Source organism: Heterocephalus glaber, unplaced genomic scaffold (genome assembly GCF_053883595.1).
Source record: "Heterocephalus glaber isolate CG9 unplaced genomic scaffold, H.glaber_assembly_v1.0 deba00001447, whole genome shotgun sequence".
Taxonomy (NCBI): domain Eukaryota; kingdom Metazoa; phylum Chordata; class Mammalia; order Rodentia; family Bathyergidae; genus Heterocephalus; species Heterocephalus glaber.
In genome coordinates, this window is record NW_028258299.1 from 702,897 (window position 1) to 721,533 (window position 18,637).

The 18,637-nt window shown below is 49.3% G+C and overlaps 1 protein-coding gene across 5 annotated transcripts in view; it reads right to left on the reverse strand.

The window, feature by feature from the left end:
- The window catches only part of Gnb1 (G protein subunit beta 1), a 66,284-nt gene that overhangs the window by 17,807 nt on the left and 29,840 nt on the right, over nt 1-18,637 (reverse strand). For all 5 annotated transcript variants that reach the window (XM_087214556.1, XM_021243374.2, XM_013065126.3 and 2 more), the window contains 4 exons: nt 15,455-15,503; nt 7,588-7,689; nt 1,872-1,910; nt 553-659 (listed from right to left, as the gene is read on the reverse strand). In XM_087214556.1, the coding sequence (XP_087070682.1) occupies nt 553-659; nt 1,872-1,910; nt 7,588-7,644 (203 nt within the window). In that variant the 5' untranslated portion in view covers nt 7,645-7,689; nt 15,455-15,503. The remainder of the gene's footprint in view (nt 1-552; nt 660-1,871; nt 1,911-7,587; nt 7,690-15,454; nt 15,504-18,637) is intronic.

The window sequence follows — 18,637 nt, forward strand, 5'->3', positions numbered from 1 at the left end:
GAGGGGCAGAGCCAAACAGACTGCTTGGGAGCAGGTGGCACACTAAGGGCCCACCCAGTCAGGCATGGACCAGGAGAGGGGTGCCAGAGGCAGGGGACAACACAAGCCCAGGGAAGGACAGAGTCTGAGCAGAGGGCAGAACACAAAGTGGGGACCACAAGCCAGGAATGGAGGGCTCTCCTATGGCCCCGGCAGGGAGGTGAGGACAGTGCCCCCATCCACACGGTACCCCACAGACCTGCTGGGAAGGCTGAGAAGACACGAGCTTGGGCCTTTGCACCACTGCCTGACTCGCCCTGGGCCGGCTCCAGGCTCCTGGGCACCACAGAGCAGCCAAGGGCACAGAGCGAATATCCCTGAGGTCACGTGAGCAGTGTGCAGCAGAGCTAAGAACAAAGCCAGAGCCGGCGTGAGCAGACTCTGTGGTGGAGCAAGGACACACAGCCAGCCAGGGGAGCGAATCCGAGGGCAGGCAGCACTCCCTTGATCGCTACCCCCGGGCCACCTGGCATCCCGGCCCAGGAGACAAGGCAATCCACACGAGGCGCATACCTGGAGTCTGTGCCCCAGTGCATGGCATAGATCTTGGCCAGGTGCCCCCTCAGCGTCCTCCTGGTGCGCATCTGGATCCTTCCCACTGGGTCGATGCTGTTTGTGATCTTAAAAATAAAGAGTTCCAGCAGATTAATGTCTGTGGAGCAGCAAGTGGACCTGCACCTCTCCCACTCCTCCAGACCAGCCGGGTCCGGGGTGGCGCCTCCTCCCCTCACTCGCTCCCATGCAGTGTCAGCCCATATGGCCCTGGCCTCTGTCTTCACTCCTTCCTCCTGCTGGGTCTCAGGTCTCGTTTCCCACAACATACAGCAACTGTGTGAAGTGTGCAGTTCAGCCGCACTGGGGACGAGGAGCCACAGTGCGCTTCCCGACACTTCCATCAAGCCAGATCCCCACATGCACTACGTAGCGACTCCCATTCCTCTCTCACTGCCTCTCTCACTGCCCCTCTCACTGCCCCTCTGTCTTAACGGAGCTTCCTGCTGTGGACGTCTTCTCTAAGTAGAGCCACAGAGCTCACGACCCTTTGTGCCTGGCTTGCGAGGTACACGTGTGCCTGGGTCACTGCTGCACCCCTTTTCACAGCTGAGTGGTACCCCACCGCATGCACAGCCCACAGCCCACAAAGGCTCCACTTCCCAGCCACTATGAACAGTGCTGAAGTGAATGTGGTGCCCAGCAGTCCTCAGGAAACCCTAAGAAGTTTTGTTTTTAGCGTTTTAACAACCCAAGGCCCAAAACTATGAAATGGAAAAGTTCGCTGCGCCTACACCATCCCTTGTTCACCATGTCTCACCCCACACCCACAAGAGCCAGGGCCGCGTGGTGACACTGTGACCACAGTGCTCGTGTCCACCTGCGCTGAAGCAGAGCATCCACAGGGTGGGGCCCCAGGCGCGGCATCACTCCCATCTGCCGAGCAGACCGAAGCCCTGATGTGGGCCTCGGAAGGTGTCCTGTCCACGTGCTTGTGTGAAAACCAGTTTGCAATACTTCTGGGCATACCTGGCACGAAGTACTGGGTCGTACAGTAATTCTATGGTTAACTTTTTACGAACTGCCAAACTGGACATTAAAAAAATTCAGAGGCAGATTCTGTCACTGAGAGTACAACTACTAATTCTGTAACAAGCAGTAATTCTTTAAAGCTAGAGAGCTGTTTTCCTCTAAGCAATAAAACCCACTACTCCTCTGGCCATCACCAGAACGAATTCTGAAAGCAGCATCCCAGGCCCCCCAGTTTTTGGTCGGAGACAGGCAGGGCACAGCTCACTGCAGAGCCCCGGTGGGTGGTGACACAGGGCGCCTGCATTTACCTGTGAGAGAGTTGCATCCGCACATGCTTTCCGAGCATCCTAGGAAGTAACAACAAAGCGGTAATCAGGGCTGGGAATTTAGCTCAGTGGCTCCTCTGCCTGCCTCGAAGGCGAAGGCGCAAGGACTCGAGTTTGATCCCTGGTACCAAAAAACAAAGGGGCGATCAGTCCCGACCCAGATGACCACGCCCAGGCCCTCGCACACTGAAGTTTCAGAGGTCCAGGCAGGAGGAAAAGCAGTGTCCGGGGGGAGCCCTCACTCGTCTCCCCACACTTAGACCACAGCTGCCTGTGACTGCCCAGGCCCCAAGGCGCACAACTCCCAGTGCCCAAGTGTGGTTAAGCTGCATGCCCTCCTGAGCCAGGCAGGGCCTGGCCCTGGGTGCCTCCTTCCCAGAGGTGGCCACGCCGGCTGAAATGAGCTGCCCAGCCATGGAACTGTTCCTGTAGACAGCACTGGTCAAGGACTCTGTTTTCCATCATTAAACCTCCATTCTGTAAAGAGACAAGGCACCTGGAATTCTGGAGACTTTCTGGCTCTTACTATGTGATCGTCAATCTGTGTTCTCAACTGTACAACTCAGGGAAGCAGGTGAGAAGTGTGATGGATACAACATGCCAATTCAAGTGTTTTCGTTAATAACAGACCATCAAAGTAACCAGAAGAGTTGTAAAAGCTTCAAATTAGCATGTATTTTTATCTCTTTTTTTTTTTTTGAGACAGGGTCTCACTATGTAGCCCAGGCTGGCCTCAAACTCACAGCGATCCTCCTGCCTCAGCCTCCCAAGTGCTGGGATTACAGGGTGCACCACCATGCCCAGCTTGTATTTTTATAATTGAAGATATTTATAATGAAGGAAAATGAGATGATAGCTTAAAACTTTCAAAATTTGGGTTAAGGCATACATAATTCAAAGGACTTATGATTATTTTAAGAGAATGTTTCCATTAAGCTGTTGTTTCAGGACAGCATCCCGAGTGTACCCTGGTTCAAGGGAGGGTATTTCCCATCAGACTTCAGGGACAAACTGCTTCACTAGAGATGATTATTACTGCACAAAGCCAGCAGGAAGAATTATAAACCAGTAATCAGGAAACACACTGGGCTGACATTACTGTGTAAACATACCTAACCTCTAGAGTCCACTTTCTTCAAAAAACTGTTATTTTTATTTTTTTATTTTTTGGTACCAGGGATCGAACTTGGGACTGTACTTACAAGGCAGGTGGTGGAACCACTGAGCTAAATCCCTGGCCCAACAAAACCATTATTACTGATTCTGTTCATAATTAAAACACTAAAAATCACGTAATCAAGTATTTCTCTATCAGTAATAAAATCTGGAGTGGCTGGGTGTGCAGCTCAGTGGGAGAGTGCTTCCCCAGCCTGAGGGAGGTGCTGGGTCTGATCCACAGGACCAGAAAAAAAAACCGGTGCAGGGGCCGGGGATTTAGTTCAGTGGTTTCACAGCCTGCTACGCAAGCACAAGGACCCGACTTCGATCCCTGGTACCAAAAAAAACCAAAAACCAAAAAAACCGGTCCAAATGGATATGGGAGACCCATAGCAACACCAAGTCTTCCGGCCTGTGAGTTTCTCCTGCTGAGCACTAAGATCAATATTTATGAATATCAAGCTTATCACACTTCTTGATGGCATATATGGCTCTGCTTTGAAAAAACAAGAATTTCTTAAACAGAGAAAACAAAATCTAGGTTTTAAGCAGCGTCACCCTGGCTGGTGCCTGGATGTGCTCAGGACAGGCTGCAGCAAGCCTGTGGGACATGAGGACACCTGAGGCGGCCAAGTTTGAGCTGCCCAGCTGTGGACAGGTGTGCAACACAGGTGCAGCGCTTCTCAGAGCAGATGCCACTCCCTCCACAGTGGGAAGAAGAGGGCTCCTGGCCAAAGGCCTGCAGCCGTGGACAGAGCCTACAACACTGCACATGTCACAGGCTGTGCAGTGAGGATTCATCCCTGACACCCACAGTCCATCTTCTCCCGAGACCCAGGGCAGCGCACACAGGCTGCAGCTGGCCGTGCCGCTGAGCAGGTGCTGAAGGGCCCGGGCTCTGCATAGCCTGCAGCCTCTGGACGAGCTCTGACATGTGTGGAACGCAGCTGTGCCAGAGGGAGCCAGCACCGTGTATATGAGGCTGTCGTGTCCCAATAAGCCTCCCTCTGACAGCCTATGTTTCCTCAATAACACAATCAAAACAAGAATTGAAAGGTCCTTTGGGGTCTTTCAGCTGAAAAACAAATCTAAGAAAGAAAACAACTCAGAATCATCGGCCATTTCTTGTCTGGTTCCCATCATTTAACCAGTGCCTTGAGCAATTAGAAAAATTTCTTTTCTTTCTTCTTTTTCCTTCCTTCTTTCCTTCCTTCCTTGCCTTCCTTTTCTCTCTCTCTCTCTCTCCTTGCCCCAACTCTTTTTGAGAAAGTGTCTCACTAAGTCACTAAGTTGAGCCTGCTGGCCTCAAACTTGTGACCCCCTCTGCCTCAGCCTCAGGAGGGCTGGGATTACAGGCGTGCGCCACCACACCCACTTTTTTTTTTTAACTTTTTATTTTTTAAAAAAGAGTTTTCCCTTTCCGTTTGGGGTACTGAACTTAACAGTCTTCCTCTTCAATGCGCCCACAGACTTCATGGAAAAGGAAGTGGCACAGCCTGAGACCCCGTTTAAGAGAAGAGCCCAGAGCTGTCCAGGACCCGCCTCTCAGGGCATCTGAGCCAGGGGGCTGGGGTCTTGGGCAATGCGTCACTGTGTGTCCCCAGTGCTCTCTGAGTGCAGATCAAGGTGTGGCCTAAGTGTGAAAAACAAACTGAAATCTGAAGGCAGTACAAAGCTTAAATTTTGCAGAGCCAGGGATGTAGCTCAGAGGCACTGAGCCTGCCTGGCCAGCGGAAGGTCCCTAGTTTGATTTCCTGTACTGAGAAAAAAAATTAAATTTTACAATGGATGAATAAAAACCAGTCAACCATACACCAAAATGACTAGATACATGGGATGATGTGAACTGGTCAGGATGACTGTTGATTTTGCTGTTTTGAAGGCTGTCGGATGTGTACCCAAGCATCACATGACCTCCTGCGGGTCCAGGAGGCGGCCCCTGAGCAACAACTTACAGTCATCAGAAAAACAAAGTGTCACACAACAGGCCAATCACACTGGCAGACAGCACCTTCAAAGTAAACTTAAAAACAGCAATTTTAGGTAAATGTTTAACACAACCGCTTGGCCCCTCAAAATTCTGATTTCTATATTCTTAGCCATCAGATTTTTGGGACAAAGAAGGAATATAATCTCCTGCTTGCTTTACTTTTTTATTTACCAAAACCAATGCTGTCACAAAATTAGTTGTGCAAAGCTATTTTTTGTTGTTGTTGTTTTTTGAGACAGGGTCTCGTTATGTAGCCCAAGTTGGCCTTGAGCTCAGGGATCCTCCTGCCTCAGCCTCCTGAGTGCTGGGATTACAGCTGTGTGCCACCACACACAGCTAAAGTATACAAATTTTAGGGGAAGGCAAGCACATGTGGTAGCATTAACCTGGAATCACAGCTACTGAGGAAGCCAGGGCAGAAGGCCTCCAACTTTGTCTGGCCTGGGCAATTTAGAAAGCCCCCGTCTCTGCATATAATAAAACTGGGCTGGGGTGTGCCTCAGGACCAGAGCACAGACCTAGCATGTATAAGGCTCTGGATTCAACCCTCAACACCTCAAAAGTGAGTGTGCAGGGTGGCGGGGTGGGTAATACTTTGGTTCTTTTTCCTTTTTTTAAAAATTTTTTTGAGGTGCCGAGGATTTAGCTCAGTGGTTTCGCCACCTGCTGTGCAAGCGCAAGCGCAAGCACCTGAGTTTGATCCCTGGTACCCCCCCCCCAAAAAATTTTTGAGACAGGGTATCGTTATGTAGTTCAGGCTGGCCTTGAATTCATTATGTTGCCTAGGCTGGCCTCAAATGCATGGTGATCCTCCTGCCTCAGCCTCCTGGGTTCTGGGATTACAGGCATGCGGCACCATGCCTAGCTACTATTTTGGTTCTATCTGAACACGTATTTCAGGAATTTTATATCAAAGCAATATTTTACAAATGTATTTTATTAATTTCGGGTGAGGGGATGTGCTGAACAATACTGACCAGGGCAAATTTTACTTATTTTTTTTTTTTTTTGAGACAGGGTCTTGTTGTGCAGCCCAGGCTAACCTTGAACTCACAGTGATCCTCCTGCTTCAGCCTCCTGAGTGCTGGATTACAGGCCAAGGGCAAACTATTAAAGATCTAGATCTCCCTTGTGTGCTCTGAGCTACAGCAGGTCTTTCAAATGTCCAGGTTTAAAATTCTTACAATAGAGGATTATTTTTTGTTAGAATTATTGTTGGGTGTTTCTTTCTCCAACTCCCAACAGCATGCTTGAACATATGATTGGCTGTTTAAAAGGAATTAGCCCTTACACTGCACTCAGAAAAATAAACTGTTGTTCAGACATGTATTGAACGCTATTAACTTCTTGGAAAGTGCAACTCTAAAGGTCAGCTAAAGCCTTTCAGACGGTAATGAATCAAAGAGAAAGCTCTTTCAAATCAACAAAACTCCAAAATACACTGAATATTGAGTTTCTCCTGAGAAGCCTACCTCCCTTTCTCTTGCTCTTCATTTTAAGTCTGAGAACAGAAACACATACTTGTACTAAATATTCTTCTATAAAATGTTCAGTCAATCCCTGGTACCAAAAAAAAAAGTTCACAGAAGTGGAGAAAGAATTCCTTTCAGATCTTCTTCTCTTTTTAAAAAGCTGATGGATTCTGCAACTTAACATTATGTATCAGTCACAGATCAGAATTCAATGCTTAGGGCTGGGGTGCAACTCTGTGCTAGAGAACCTGCCTGGCTTGCTTAAGGCTCTGGGTTCGATTTCGAGCACTGCCAGAAGGAAAGGAAGGAGGGAGGAAGAAAGAGGGGAGGGAGGGAGGGAGAACTTTTAATGTTTTAGAATTCTGTGAAAGCCAATCTTTGAGTTTATACTTAACCAGAAACTGCTGATCTGTCTAGCAGTCTTTTTAAATTTGTGGGCTCCAATAATCATCCCAAGGGAACATTACCTTTCAAAATTAGTAAAAAAAATAAATCAGGCACACCTAAAATACCACCTCCTTATTGTTCTCATGAACACTCCTCCCTTTCTGCCTTCCTCTTAGTAGCCACGCTCTCTGGGAAGGGCAGATGACACCCCCACCACAGTGACCATGAGTGAAGACAAAAGGTGCAGCCAATTCTTACAGAAATACTTCGTAACCTTTCAAATAACATTATAGTCCGCAAGACAACAAAATCCTGAAAACAACGCTTACTAGGCCAGATATCTGATCTGTAGTTAATACCCACTGAGCCAATTAAGGTTCATGTGCAGCCTGGTGTGGTGGCCTACACCTAAATTCCAGCACTCTGGGAGGCTGAGGCAGGAGGCTCACAGATGTGAGCTCAGCCAGGGCAACATTTAGGAGACCCTGTCTCAAAATAAAAATAAAAAAGGGCTGAGGATGTAGCTCTGTGGGTTCAATCCCCAGTATTTGAGAGAGAGAGAGAGAGAGAGAAAGAGAGAGAGAGAGAGAGAGAGAGGAGAAAAAAGAAAGGTTCCCTTTTGATGTGAGCCCCAAGCACTGCCCTGCCACCCGCCTCCCTGCAGCAGGCAACTTCTGCCCTAACTACGCACTCTGATCTGGTTCTTGAGCTGCTCGGCCTCCTGCCGTAGCTGGTCAAGCTCGCTCATCCTCAGGTCCTCGTGCTCTCGACGCCGCCACAGAGAATCCGGGATCTGGAACAGACAGCACAGAGAGCACTGGGTGTGAAGATGCAGATGAGGCTCAAGGCTACAGTCACATTATAAGCCGGAGACCTTTTCCTCAGCATCTGTCGTAATGTACACTACACCAGCCTGGGGCCGGGGTGATGAAACAGAACCACTGTGTCACTGGCTGTGTGAGATAGATGACGTCCAGGAATAACGTACTGCTCGAAACACCGGGGTGGACTGGAAAAAGAACAATGTTAAGAAGAGTCTCATGAAGGATCTGGTCTCCCACAAACCAAGACTGAGACTCACATTCAGAACACCTGGCAGGAAAAACCCAGGGGCATTACCTGAGAAGTCAGCACTGAGGCGGCCAGGCAAACCCGTGCCAGGAAGCCAGGGCAGTGACCAGGAGCCCGGAGCCACGAAGACCCCAGAATGTCCACACAGCAACCCCCAGAAGACACGCTTGGTGTCCACCAGGCCTCCGTGCCCACTGAGCGAGAGGAGGCCTGGGGCCCCGGAGGCTCAAATACCTCACTTCTAGGTTCAGGCTGAGTCTGGCCACAGTGAGCTCTCCATACCCACCCAAGTCAGGTACACAGTGCTCCCCAAATCAGAGGCAAAGAAAAATCACTCCGTGAAATGAGACTTCTTTTCCCCAGAGGATGTAATAGACAGGGTGACATTTCTGACAAAGATCTCAGCTGATAAGTCACTCATAACGTAAATATGACCAAAGCACCACAAAGTGAAGATAGGATTACAACATTTTAATCACTTAAAGAGAATTCGCTCCCACAGACAAACCTGGTTTATGAAAGGACCTCAATTTTCCTTGCAGATTGCTATGGGGTTAACATAATATATGTCAGGGCCGGGGATTTAGCTTAGTGTTTCCACCGCCTGCCTTGCAAGCTAAGGACCCAAGTTCAATTCCCGGTACCAAAAAACCCAAAAAGACCAAAAAAAACATAATATACATCAAACATCTAACTAGCAGTAGTTATTTTCTGGGAATTGAAAAACACATGGGAGGTTATCTAGAAGGCTCAAAAATTGAGCTGTTAAAAGCACCCCAAAATCCCTATACCAGCCAGTCACATCATCTATTCCTGACCTGCACCTGTAGATGATAAAACCTCTCCGGGCTAACAAAGTGCCTTGGCCAGTGTGCCAGGTCGGGCAGGGATAGGAGGGGGACCCCGGCTAGGTGCTGAAGGCAGGGAGTGTCCACAGGGTGCCAAGGACAGCCTGCAAGCCACAGCTGCAGCCTGAGGAGAGCCCTGAACAGAGCAGGGCTGCTGTTGCTGCTGTCTGGAAGACAGAGCATGTGGCAACACTTCCAGGAGGGCTTCTGAGCACCACACTGGTTTCCAAAGGCCTTCAACCAGTCTTTGAATCACAGCAAAGTATCACTATGGGAGAAGGCCACAGGCCTCCTGGACACGGAGCATTGCTGGCATTAGATGAAGGCAATATCACATGGTGGGGGACAGTTTTCTCTTACAGGGAAAGACTGGCTAATTCTCTTCTTTGGAGACAGAGGTTCGTTGTGCTGCCCAGGCTGGTCATGAACTCCTCAGCCGCAGCCTCCTATGCAACTAGGGCTATAGGAGCTGCACTGCACTTGACTCTTATCCTTAGTCTACATTGTGAGGACTGACATTTGCAGATGTCGCTGTGTGAGAGAACACAGTACACAAAACACAAAATGACATTTCAGATGGAAAGCTGTGCTGACCTGTCCACGTCACATGCTTTCTGCAGAGCGGGGTCAGTGTACTCCAGCGATGCCTTCAACTGTAATCCACCCACCACCATACAAGGCCATCTGAGGAAAAGCGCTAGCTAAAGCTCTTACGAGGAACAGAATTCAAAAGTTCAATTTATTCAATGAGCAAGCAGTGCCTACTTCCAAAGAAACTGGAAAACTGAGGTGGCCCCATCAGCACAAGCTAGAGCAACAAACCTGAGGACCCTGGAGAACAAGGAGACCCTCCTGATCCACCCAGCCATGGTGACTTACAGCATGGCTGGGAGCCCTGCATGCAAAGACAACTGTTGTGGTGGATGGCTGGCAATGAATGCTAACATCTTTTCTCTGCAATCTTTTAAAAAATTAAATAGCCTGGGCCGGGGAATAGCTCAGTGGTTTCACCACCTGCTGCACAAGCGCAAGGACCGGAGTTCAATCCCAGGTCTGAAAAAAAAAATTTAAATATCCTTTACATACATTACGGAAGAATGTTTACGTAACAACCAACCAGCTGTATTGCCTAAGATCAGAGAAATGACTTTACTAAAATCCTAGCCATCCTTTTTCATATTTGCTTTTTTCTCAATTTTTAAATGTAGTACTGTATTTTTTCTGGAATACACAGTAAGCACATTTATCGTGGGGGGGTGAATATACTGAATATATATACTCCATCTTGATCCTTTTTTTGGTACCAGGATCGAACTCAGGACCTTGTGCTTGTGAGGCAGGTGGCAGCACCACTGAGCTAAGTCCCCGGCCCGTCTTGATCCTTTTAATTTCTTCCCTTCCCACCTCCCATCCCCAGACCCCTTCCCATCCTTTCAAAGAACACCCCTTGGACTCACTGATCTTACTACTTTAAAATGAAAAGCACTGCTTAGCTCAGTGACCTCAGAAAATTTCACAGTGACACCAACTTTAATGTGTAGTCACAGTATGGAACCAGGCCTGCTTCCTTCTCTAGCGGGCAGTGAAAGGACTCGCGCTGCCTTGTGACTACAGGCCCCCGACAGGCAACAGCCGGGGAGCCATGGGCAGGTGAGGAGTGCATTTTGGAGACAGAGGGTGTTCCTACTCTTACTACTAGTAATTCCTGAACTGCGTGCGGTCTGTAATCCACACACAGAAGGGTCAGAAAGAGAAATCCTTGTCAGGCAATTAACATTTTTAACACAGACTAGACGATATGATTTGCCTGACAACAGATTTCCTTCTCTCACTACAGTAGTCTGCACATGGGATAAAATTTTTAGAAGTACAAATAAACAAAGTAAAACCTCCAAAGGGTTCTGCTTGTGGACCCATGCAGCTTAGGAGCACCCTGGGCCACACATGGTGGCCAGGAGCCCGGACGGGGGCAGGCAGACAGTGACGCAGAGGCCTCAAGGCACGGCACTGGGCTTTCAGGAGCAGCAACTGCTCCGCCCCACCGAGTCAGCCCCGTGCAGACTGAAGGCCTCGAGGCACAGACCGGGCTGGACACCCAGTGCTCCTCTGCACAGAGACGGCGCCAACGGAAACGCCAGCCGCACTCGCACCCCCGCAGCAGCCAGCCGGCCAGGAGATGCTGCAGAGGGCGCTGCTCTTCACTGCCCTCCACCTGCGCACAGGGGCTGCTCGCCGCCCACCCAGCCACCCACCCACCCAGAGCCCACGGCTCTCTGGACACTGCCTCGGAAGAGCATCTCGTTCTTCTCCCTACACGCCTCGGTTTAGGAGAACAGCTAATGTCGACTGCTTACAGCTGCTGGATGACTCGAACCTCACCACTAAGAGCAACAATGAGCCAGGCTCAGTGCTGCACCTCCAAAATCCCAGCACTCGAGAGGCAGAGGCAGGAGGACTGCACGTTTGAGGCCAGCCTGGGCGACACAGGGAATTCAAGGCCAGCCGAGCTACACAGTGAGGCCCTCTTTAAAAACAAAATTGAAAACAACACAATAATTTGGGGAAATGCTTGGCATTTACTAAATGAAAACCAGAATATAAATTTGAATATAGTAATTTCAGTGGTTTTGGACCCCTCCTACTTAAATAAAACTAATAGCATTTTTCTCAGTTATTGGCCATGGTTTTCTATCCAATCGGCTAAATACTGGCAATACTACTTTGAAAATGTAAATAACTGAAGCATGTTTCAGAAGTCTCACTTACAGTTGACAGTGTTCACCTTTCTCTCCACTGTCCTTGTCCTCAGCCCTTTCAGGAAGCCCCACCGTCAGGCTCCCCACCACCGGGCAGGCGCCTCTCCTCTGCAAGATGCCCACGGAAGCTCTGGTAGTGCTGAGGCCGCACTTCCCAGCCTAATCCAGTAAGACAGGGCCTGCTGAGGTCTCAGGTCTGCTCATGACCCACATTTGCCCTGGGTCTTACCTACAACTTCTCTTCTGGAACTGCTTTTCACAGAAATTTGTTTATTTCCTTCTTTTTGAGACAGGGTCTCACTATGTAGTCCAGGCTGGCCTCAAACTCGTGGTGATCCTCCTGCCTCAGCCTCCCAAGTGCTGGGATTACAGGGTGCACCACCATGCCCAGCTCACAGAAACTTAAATAATGTGAAAGCACATGGCTGAACAGCTCAGGGCCCTGGGCTTGATCCCCAAGCTGGGGGACGGGGAGACACACAACCACTCCTATGAGATGTTTCCTGCATGCAGCGCAACTGCTCCAGGTGGGGCCTCCTCCTCCTCCATTTCCTGACCCATGCACGGTGGCACCGCACCCCACACCCTCCAATTGCAACCCTGTGAACTAGGTGGAGAAAGGGCATGTCAGCGTCCCTGAGCCCACACCTGTTAAGAGTCACCAACAACCACTTTGCTAATGGCAAAAGGAGTGCAGACACTGAAAAATAATGTTGGAGTCTGGTTCTATGAACAGGAAGGGTAAGCGTCCTACTGAACCACTTTTCCCTCTGCTCTGGTTACTGCAAACAGGGCTGCTGTCACTGGTGTCATGGGCGACTGTGAACATTAAATGAGGCCATCAGTCTGAAAGTGTTCTGGGCCGGGGATGTAGCTCAGCAGCACTGTACCTGTCTCCCAAGCACAAGGTCCCAAGTTCGATCCCCGATACCAAGGAGAAAAAAAAAAAAAACCAAAAGAAAGTGTTCCATAAGCCTTCCTGTGATTAAATACAAAGGGACCCCTTCAACAAAGCAACCTCAAGTTCGATGGCTGGCACCAGAGTGAGAGTCAGATGAGTAAAAAGAACACTACTAGCTGGATGTGCTGGTGCACACCTGTAATCCCAGCACTCAGGAGGCTGAGGCAGGAGGATCACTGTTTGAGGCCAGCCTGGGCTACGTGAGTTCAAAACCAGCCTGAGCTACACAGCGAGACCTGTCTCAAAAACCAAACCAACTCCCCCCGCAAAAAAACAAGAAAAGACTGCTGTCCTTGACTGAGATGCTTTCTAACCCAGTAGCAATTTTCACAATCAATACTTTTTTTTTATACCAGGGATCAAACTCACAACCTTGCGCTTGTGAGGCAGGCGCGGTGCCACTGAGCTACGCCCCTGCCCTTCACAATCATACTTTAAGGCCGTGACAGTGCCGATGAAGTCACGCTAAAATCACCCTGACCAAACCCTGGAACCCCAGGGCCCAGAGCAGATGGAGGCTGCAGCACTTCGCGGCTGGCCATGAGGCACTCAGGACAAAGGCCCCTGGGTGGCTGGTTTCTTTCACAGAAATCTTGGGGGTGGGGTGTGGATTAAGACAGTTGAGAGACTCAGGTACCAACCAGCACTCGACACACTCCAATCAATTTTGAAGCCCACCCCAGACGAACGCCGCCAACCGCACACAGGAATCTGAACATGTGGGGTAAAAGCAGCAGAAGGAGCCACTTAGGTGCAGTACCAGTAATGTATTTGTTTAATGGGTCCATCATGTAAAGGTACACCCAGAAGTATAAGAACAAAATGTTATTTCTGAAATCCGCTTCAAAACCAATGAAGGAGGGAGATAGGTGGGGGCGTACAGAAGAACAAGATCAGCAGCAAGCTGGTAACTGCTTTACTCTACCGATGGGAGTCTTTATGCTATTTGCTATGTTTGTATCTGTTTCAATTCTCCATTAAAAATCCCCTGAAATGCTGGGGGCGTTGGATCTTGATTCAGAATCCAAATGTGCAAGTGGGGTGTGGCAGTGCTGGCCTAAGTTCCAGGCCTGGGAGGCTGAAGCTGGAGGACTGCCTGAGCCCAGGAGTGCAGCACCAGTCTGGGCGACTTGGGGAGACCCTGTTTCGAAAGCAACACTAAATAACTTGAAAATCTGAAACAGCAGAAATCTAGTCTGGGCATCAATGGCAGGAAGGAACTGCTGCCCTTCTGCTTGACGGATGAAGGGTCTGAGTCCTCACAGTTAGAAATGCCTACTGTGCGGGAGTAGATAACGGAGTCTGGGGATTTGCTGTAAAACACCTCAAAGAAGGAAGGAAGGAAGGAAGGAAGGAAGGAAGGAAGGAAGGAAGGAAGGAAGGAAGGAAGGAAGGCAGGCAGGAAGGCAGGAAGGCAGGCAGGAAGGCAGGCAGGCAGGCAGCTAGGAAGGAAGGAAGGGGGAAAGGGGAGAAGGGAGATCAAACACAACTGGCAAAATCCCGCGCAGACTGAAGCTGGGCAATTATACAATATCCCACTTTTATGTCTGAACATTTCCTTAAATGTTTAAAAAAATAACCAGTATTTGTTGGCATTCTCTAACCACATTACAAGCATGTACTAAACCTGTAAGGCAAACAGGCCAACACATGTGAAGAACACAATCTCCAATCTGAATAGTCCCAAAGCCTCAGCCCCAGGGTGGGTCCTGCTGCACCCCGCACTTCCTCCGGGCCCAGGGAGTGGCTGCCACATTAGTCAGCTGGTCTTGAGAAGGACTTGATCCCATTTGTCTGAATGTCTAAACAGCCAGCCTTGGGGCTGATGCTGGAGACCTGACAAAGACTACTATTCAAACCCACTGTTGGCACACACCTGTAATCCAGGCTGAGGCGGGAGGGCTAGGAGTCTGAGGCCAGTGTGGGCAAAGCGGTGAGCCCTTGTCTCAAGCCAAAGCAAAAGGGGAATGCAGCACAGGGTCAGGACGCTCGGCTACCCGTGGCAAGGCCCTGCGCCCCATCCCCAGCACGCCTGCCCCCAAGAAAACCATGGCCACTCAGGAGCACTCACTCCACTTCCCTGAGCCTCGTCACATTCCCACACGCAGCCCTGCCCGCCACCAGCTCTCTTCCCCCCCTTCCAACACCCGCCTGACTCTTCACCCCGTACGAGGCCCTCGGTGCTTATGCACAACTGCAGACCGGTGTGAGGGTGAACATCTGCACCACAGGAGGCGAAGCAAGGGCCCCGCCAGGCAGCCGCGACCTCTAAACACAGCCCCAAGTGCTCTCCCCAGACAGGACTCATGGGCGACCTGTGCTCAGCAGGTACAAACTCTCCTCCTGGATGCTCCTGCTTTTCACCAAGCAGCACGGAGTCTTCAGAGACAGGCAATCTACTGAGCATGATGCTCTCCAGTTAAGCTTGGGCGGGGGAGCTGGGCACGGTGGTCACACCTGTGATCCCAGCACTTGGGAGGCTGAGGCAGGAGGATCGCTGCAAGTGTGAGGTCAGCCTGGGCTACATAGTGAGTTCAAGGCCAGACTCTGTCTCAAAAACACAACAGAAAGAAAGATAAATAGATTAAAAAGGGTTGGGGATGTAGCTTAGTATGAAGGCCCTGGGTTCAATCCCTAGGGCGAGAGGAAAAAAAGACCTGGGGATGTAATTAAGTGTTAAAGTACATGCCTAGCATTTGCAAGGCCCTGAGGGATATAACCACCACCACAAAACACAACAGGTTATTAGTAGGTTATGAGAAAGAAATCCTGGGCTGGAGGCACAACTCAATAGCAGAGCACAAGCTTAGCATGCGTAGGGCCTTGGGTTTGGTCCCCAGCAACACACACACACACAGAGAAACCGTGAAGAAATTTAAATATATTTTAAAAACTGAGTATTAACTATATATATGAAATTACCTTAATTCAGAAGTGCTTCTGGTCTGGACTCCAACACATGTAAATCTGTCTGTAACAAACAGAAAGGGTTGTTTGTATGGTATTCAGGTTGTGCTGTTTTTCAAACAGTTACATTTTAAGTAAGAGCACATTCATCAACTTCTTCTTTATTACTATGTCTTCCCCCAAACCTTCACTTAGTAATACTGTAACATTTCATTTTTCAATGTTAAAAAGGAAAATATTATCTCAACTTTTTATTTAAAAATTTTCCTAGAAAAGCCCCAGGAAAAATATCGTGAATACAACTGGAAGGGAAGAGGTCAGAAGGCTGTTATGAAAGCCACTGTGATTCAATAGGCTCCTATGGGCCACCCAGCCCAGGCTCCCCTCTGCTGTCAGCACGAGGCCTGGCCCGACTCTGGAGGGTGCCACTGGTTAGCTGGTGCCCAAGTCCGGGTCAGAGGGACAGTTCCAACCCGTGCCTCCATGGTGTCTGCAGGGGAGACACCCCACTCTTCCAGACACATTTCAGCCCAAAAGGAAATGTCTAGTTCTACATCACTCCTGAAACAGCTGCTCGTACTTTCCCCTGAATTAAGTTAGCTGCAAGCATGTCAGAAGGCCCCCATGTAAACGGTGTGCAAAGACCACAGCCTGCCTGCTCATCAGCTCAGGAATTTGCAGGCCTGCAAACTTGGACACACACCAGGCTAGGGTCTGGGGAAATGGCACCGAGCCAAACTCGAGATTCCAAGGCACCTACTTAACAGAGGAGTTTAACCAAGGAAAACTATGCTGCTTATGTGAAAACAAGCATGGGGGCCAGGGATTTAGCTCAGCGGTTCCAGTACCTGCCTCGCAAGCACAAGGTCCCAAGTTTGATCCCCTGTACAAAAAAAAAAAAAAAAACAAGCATGGTATTTTTCTAGTAACAGAAGAAGGTATGGAAGGAGAACAGTTCAAAAGCTCTTCAAAAAGTTAAATATAGAATTACAGTACCACGTGCCGTGGCAACTCTACTCCTAGGTACACACCCCGAAGAACTAGAACAAGGGTTCAATATACACACACATCAGAGTCCTATCCTAGCAGCTGTATTCACTGGCCAGAAGGCAGAAGCTATCCAAATTCTCGTCAGTGGGTGAATGGACAAACAAAATGTGGTCTATCCACAAAATGGAATATTATTCAGCCATAACAGGAAAAGAAGCATGGATACATGCTCCAACATGGATGAAGCTCGCAAAAATATGTTCAGTAAAGAAGTCAGACATGAAAAGTCACATAATTATCCATGATCCTGTTTCTATGAAAAATCCAAAATAGGCAAATGCATCAAGACAAGAATGCAGTAGTCACCACGGGCCCTGCATCAGGAGAACAGCTCACTAGGTAGTTTCCCTGTGGGGTGATGAACATGCAGAATTATGCAGAGGTGACAGCTGCACGACACTGGGAATGCACTGAATGCCAATGAACTGTTCTTTTTTAAATGATTTAATTTTATGTTATGAGAATTTCACCTCAAAAAAGAAAATGTGGGTGTGGAAGTGGAAGTCGGGGAACACAGGAGATAATCAGTAAATGCAAACTACTGCCTCCTCCAAAAACCCTCGCTGTAAGGCGGGTCTCGCTAGTGCAGTCCTGAGCGCTCAGGCTGGCTACCACTGACCTAGATTCTAGGTGAGGTCGCTGGTGGGTGCTCTGCAGCCCCCCTTCCAGTGCCAATAGCACCTTCCCAGCTTGTAACCATGGCCAGAGGTCCCCAGGAAGCAATCCCAGTCCCAGGAGAGAATTCCTCCTGTAAAGCAAAGGCACATTTATCCCAACCTGAGAATGTAGCTCCTTCCAGGAATATTCCATTTTAAGAGACAGGAAAAGGAAAACTAGGCAGAAAAGTAAATCACAGAGGGCTGTGTGTGAAATGCCTAGATTGCCTCCTGTTCAAGTCATTAAGCAAAGTTCAAGTTCTCTGTTCTGTCAGAAAAGAGAGTAGGTGGCCAGTGTGTGTGTTCCTGACGCCAGAGCCCAAGAGGCCATGGTGAACACCATCCCGCCACCACAGCCTGGAGTCACAGAGAGCTGCACAGACTCCAGTCTAGCTGGAAAGCAAGACCCCTCTGCAGGGTCCTGGGCTGACTCCATAGCCTGCAGAAGCCAGTGCTTCAGAGAGGGGACTGATTCCACAGAATCGTGAGCCTTGGCCAGCAGCACCACCTTAGAGAACTAGGGACTTAACAGAACCAAAGCCTACAATGGAAATCTCACAACTAAGCCTGCTGGGACCAAAGGTAGAGTGGAAAGCTAAGATGCACGGTAGGTGCTAGGGGCTGACAATACCCCCAGGTGGAAATGATGGGGGCCAAAGGACCAGGCAGACAGTAGGAGAAAGACTCCCAGCAAGGAAAGACTCACCAAGGTCCCTCTGAAGGTGGTTCTTATAGGCCTGGCATGGACGTGGAAATGAGAGATAGAATGAGTACTTGCTGAGCCTCTATTTCCTGTTTAGAAACCCTGCCTGATGTGGTGGCACATGCCTGTAATCCCAGCCCTTAAGAGGCTGAGGCAGGTGGAGTTTGAGGCCAGCCCAGGCTACACAACAGAGTGAATCTGAGGCCAGCCTAAACTACAGAGCAAGACCCTGTCTTAAAAAGTGAGAACAAAAATGAAAAAAGTAACCCATCAGAGAAGAGCCCCCCACCAAAAGAGAAAAGGCTTCCAGAGTGTACGGAACCATTTTTAGTCAAAACTTAAGTTAACTAAAATGTAAAAAACGTTAGCGTACACACAAATCCACCAACTTTGTGAGCAGACCCAGGACACAGAGAACCTCTGAAACACCTCAGACCTCCCCTGGCCTATGAGCGGGCCTGCCCGTCTTCTGTGGGCCCAGCTACGACTACAGTGGTGCAGCCTCCTCCGGCTGTACTCAAAGCGCTGCCTTCTCAGATTTGACTGCGCTGTGCTGCATGTGATGCTGGGGTTTCTATCTGTATTTGTGGTGCCAGGGGTCTCTGAGCTTCACAGATCTGTTTTCTGGGGTTTTTTTTAAGGTGCTGGAGACTGAACGTAGAGCTTCTGCACTAAGCTACATCTCTTGGCCCTTTTTAATTTTGAGACTGGGTCTCACTAAGTCACTACATTCCCCAGGCTGGGCTTGAATTTCTGATCCTGCTGCCTCAGCCTCCCAAGTGCTGGGAT